The sequence below is a fragment of the Cricetulus griseus genome, chromosome 7, assembly GCF_003668045.3.
Source record: "Cricetulus griseus strain 17A/GY chromosome 7, alternate assembly CriGri-PICRH-1.0, whole genome shotgun sequence".
Lineage (NCBI taxonomy): Eukaryota > Metazoa > Chordata > Mammalia > Rodentia > Cricetidae > Cricetulus > Cricetulus griseus.
The window spans coordinates 87,230,232-87,234,329 of record NC_048600.1 but is presented as its reverse complement, the minus strand read 5'-3'; the positions used below and the strand labels follow the sequence as shown (position 1 = coordinate 87,234,329).

The window sequence follows — 4,098 nt, the reverse complement described above, 5'->3', positions numbered from 1 at the left end:
CTCCTTGAAACATTTATTAGAAAAGAGAGAATAAGATTTCCATCTTAGATTGCAAGTGTAAATGAATAATGTTGAAAGAGGGCACGAGGCAGAGAAATGGGGCATGAATTAATAATCTACTGTGATATTTCCATAAACACAAGATTCTGCCTTCTTCTAGGAATATGATCGTGTGGTGAGGAATGTAAAGATTTGCAACACAATGAAGAAGAAAATTAGAATGCCCTATATTAAAGTGAAAGAAATGAATGAATGAAATAAAATACATCCTTTTTATTCTGAATTACTTTTACTAATATAAAAGACCTAAAAGAAAGGCACTACAGGAGTAGGTTCATCAGTCTCTTTGGGAATCTGTTGTGACACTGACATCATTCATACACCGAATGGAAGACGATTAATTAATGATGGTATACATATTCTGTAGTTTGGAAAGATACATACAGATGAGTTTTAAGTACCAATCTAAAACTTTAGTATACACAAGGTGTTTATTGTAGAGATAGATAGATAGATAGATAGATAGATAGATAGATAGATAGATAGATAATAGAAAATCTTTTTAGATCCACCAAATTGTGAGAGAATGGTAAAACATGAGGCAATCAACTTTATCTAAGATGACTAACAAGGTAAGTGTAAGAAAGCAAATATACTTCATGCCAGAACAAGTAGAAAAAAACTGTTTGGGAAAGGACTGGCTAGTGAAATATGTTAGACTGTGTTTAATAAGTCCTTAATAACTATTGATATAGATATGCTTATTGTGATGATGATTTGTAGATCATGTAAATTTCTTACATCATCTGCTCATCATCCAATGAATTTCAAATATTTTCATCTTCATTTGGAATTAAGTTAGGTGGCACTATTACTTTGTTTTCTGAAAAGGCATTGAAGTAAACAAATGGCTAGAAGAAACCAAACTGTCATCTCCCAATTCCTCCTCCTGGGACTGCCCATCTCCCCAGAGGATCAGCACCTGTTCTATGCCCTGTTCCTGGCCATGTACCTCACCACCATCCTGGGGAACCTCATCATCATCCTACTCATCCAACTGGACTCCCGTCTCCACACACCCATGTACTTCTTTCTCAGCAATCTCTCCTTTGCTGATTTCTGCCTTTCCTCTGTCACAATGCCCAAGTTGCTGCAAAACATGCAGAGCCAGGACCCATCCATCTCCTATGCAGGCTGCCTGACACAGCTATACTTCTTTCTGTTTTTTGGAGCCTTTGAGAACTTCCTTCTTGTAGCCATGGCCTATGACCGCTATGTGGCCATCTGCTTCCCCCTTCATTACACCAGCATCATGAGTCCTAAGCTCTGTGTAGGTCTGGTAGTGTTCTCCTGGGTGCTGACCACATTCCATGGCATGATACACACCCTACTCATGGCCAGATTATCCTTCTGTGACGACAATGTGATCCCGCACTATTTCTGTGACATGTCTCCTCTACTGAAACTGGCTTGTTCTGACACTCATGATAATGAAATGGTGATATTTATTGTGGGAGGTCCTATCATTGTACTTCCTTTCCTTCTCATCATTGTTTCCTATGCAAGAATTGTTTCCTCCATCTTCAAGGTCCCTTCTTCACAAGGTATCAGTAAAGCCTTCTCTACCTGTGGCTCCCATCTGTCTGTAGTGTCACTATTTTATGGGACAGTCATCGGTCTCTACTTATGTCCTTCTGCTGATAACTCTCATGTAAAGAAGACTGTCGTTTCTTTGATGTACACTATCATAACTCCCATGCTCAACCCATTCATCTATAGCCTCAGGAACAGAGACATGAAAGGAGCATTAGAAAGAGTTGTTTTCAAAAAGCAAATTTCCTCCTTCCTATGATGGTAACATGTCAGATTTTTATATAATTTCTTCTAGAAAATATCAATATTAACATTGGATGTTGCTAAAGAATTTTTCCTCACCTTGGATGCTTCTGTTTAAAGGTCCCACAACAAAACTTTTACTACATAAATTAGAGGAAGTTTATAGGAGATTTTAATTTAGGAAGTAAATTTGTGGGACCCAAATATGCACTCGTTGTCTTGTCCAGGTTGTCCTGGAAATTGTAGTGTAAAGTTCTTTCTGATCATCATGGTTATTCAAAGATTTTCTCACTTTGTCTAAATGTCTGCTGTGACTGTGTGCTTATAAATGTATATTCCATGATCTCAGGTTAGTAATTAGTAACAACCAAGTATCTCAACTCACCAGCCATTTTCCAGTCTTTCACATGTTCTTTCTACAATCTGTCATTTGATATTTACATCACTTAATTCCCTAGGCTCTATCTTTATTTCATTGTTTATGTTGTTTGTATAGCCTGTCTTGACTCTTAACAGGTTTTTGGAAGACTTTAGTATATTGTTGTCATTATGGTACTTTTTCTATACTTGGTATTAATCAATAGCTAGGGAAATCTTAATGTATTTTGTCAAAGCCAGGTAACAATATTTCATTACAATTTGGTGTTTTGTTTTGTTTTATTTTTGTGCATTTTTTTCTTCTATTTCCTTGATTGGGAGGTGCCGTGGTAGGTTGGTTGTTGTTGTATTTAAATGGTCTTTTTTAGAAAGAACTTAAAATTGGATGAGTAGGAAGGGGAAGAGGATCTGGAGGGAGAGAATGTAATAAAATATATTAAACTTAAAAATAATAAAAATTAAAACATAATTATAAAATTTTATTAAACCCCTGAAGCCCAAAAAAATTGATGTCTTAAACATAGAAATAGACCGAGAACTGCCAAGTCAGTTCCTGCAGATAGCATGGCGAGCTAGGGACTGAGGCCTCCTTCCTCCGGGTCCCCCACCGCCTCCGGCCTGTGCTGGGTGAGCCGGGAGCGGGGGGGGGGGGAGGGCGGCGGGAGCAGCTTCGGTCCAGGAGCCCCCGCGACCCGACAGTGACTCTTCCTGGCGACACCTCTGCATGCGGCCTCCTTGACACTGTGGGACCCAGGGCCAGGCCCATGGCAGAAGCCCCAGCCAGGCCTTCGAGGACTCCCCCCCGCCCCCCCGGAGTCGACAGGCATGGCATGGCGGGAAGAATGGTGGTCACCTGAAGGCCAAGGTTGGCCCTTCGGGGCCTCTGCAGCCTGAGGCGGCTGATCTGCGCAGAACACTTGGCCATCGCTGGGAGGAACTGCACGGTTGATGAGCCCTTAGACCTGGATCAACAGAGGTCTCCACCGTCCTGGAGGAAGGCGAGCCAAGCCGCATTTGCATAGCGGCAGGAGGAATGATGGATCGTGGGGGCGCGGGTCCTCCTTCCTCCCGAAAGAAGCCGGGACGTGACATCACATGCGGCCAGTCGGCCAGTCGGAAACACTGGCGAAGATCTTACCCGCCTCCGTAGAAGGCCTTGTATATAATATGGAAAAGCTGCTCTCAACCTTTCCCCCGACCCTTTTAGAAAGACCTTTGGATAAATCTGGACATCTAGCTGTAGAGATTGCCGATGCAGGGTGGAGGTAGGACATCACATGTGTGTATCCAGTCATCTTTAAAAACATCGTAGATATGTCTCCCAGAAGCGACTTTACAATGGAATTGTTTAAGCCACCCCTAGAAAAGACCCCAGGAGCAACACTCTTCCTAATTTGTTCAATAGGTTAGAGGACCCAGCAGGAGGAAGAGGAGGCTCGGAGCCAGACTGGTCATGTGAAGACATCTTTTTTGTGTGTGTTCTATTGTATTGTTATGCATTTTATTCATTTCAACCCCCCCCCCGTGTGTGTGTGCCTGCATGTGTGTGTGTGTGTGTGTGTGTGTGTGTGTGTGTGTGTGTGTGTGTGTTGGTGGTGGTGGTGGTGGTGGTGGTGAGGTGTGTGTTTGACAATGCCAAGTATTTTGGGGGAAATATCTTTCTAGATACTCTAAAGTGCCTGACATATTTTATAAGTAGTAGTAAACAACACATTATGTAAATACGTTTTTGTTAGGATTCATTTGAAATATTATTTAGGGAGGAATAGCCAAAGCCCTCCTGAGTTGACCACATTGTGTTTGTTCCTTGGTTTCCAGGAGAAGGAAATGTAGAGCTCTAAGTCATTGTGCTCCATGGGTGGAAAAAAACCCATTATCCCATTT

At 41.8% G+C, this 4,098-nt stretch overlaps 1 protein-coding gene across 1 annotated transcript; it reads left to right on the top strand.

Moving 5' to 3' along the window:
- The first annotated feature begins 907 nt into the window (after positions 1-907).
- LOC100769420 (olfactory receptor-like protein I9) lies at positions 908-1,852 on the top strand. The gene has a single exon (XM_027426166.1). The coding sequence runs from the start codon at positions 908-910 to the stop codon at positions 1,850-1,852; it is 945 nt and encodes a 314-aa protein (XP_027281967.1).
- Positions 1,853-4,098: the final 2,246 nt, after the last annotated feature.

Bases quoted from the DNA above. Each gene is read 5' to 3' on its own strand.
- LOC100769420 (XM_027426166.1), top strand. From the start codon at position 908: ATGGCTAGAAGAAACCAAACTGTCATCTCCCAATTCCTCCTCCTGGGA.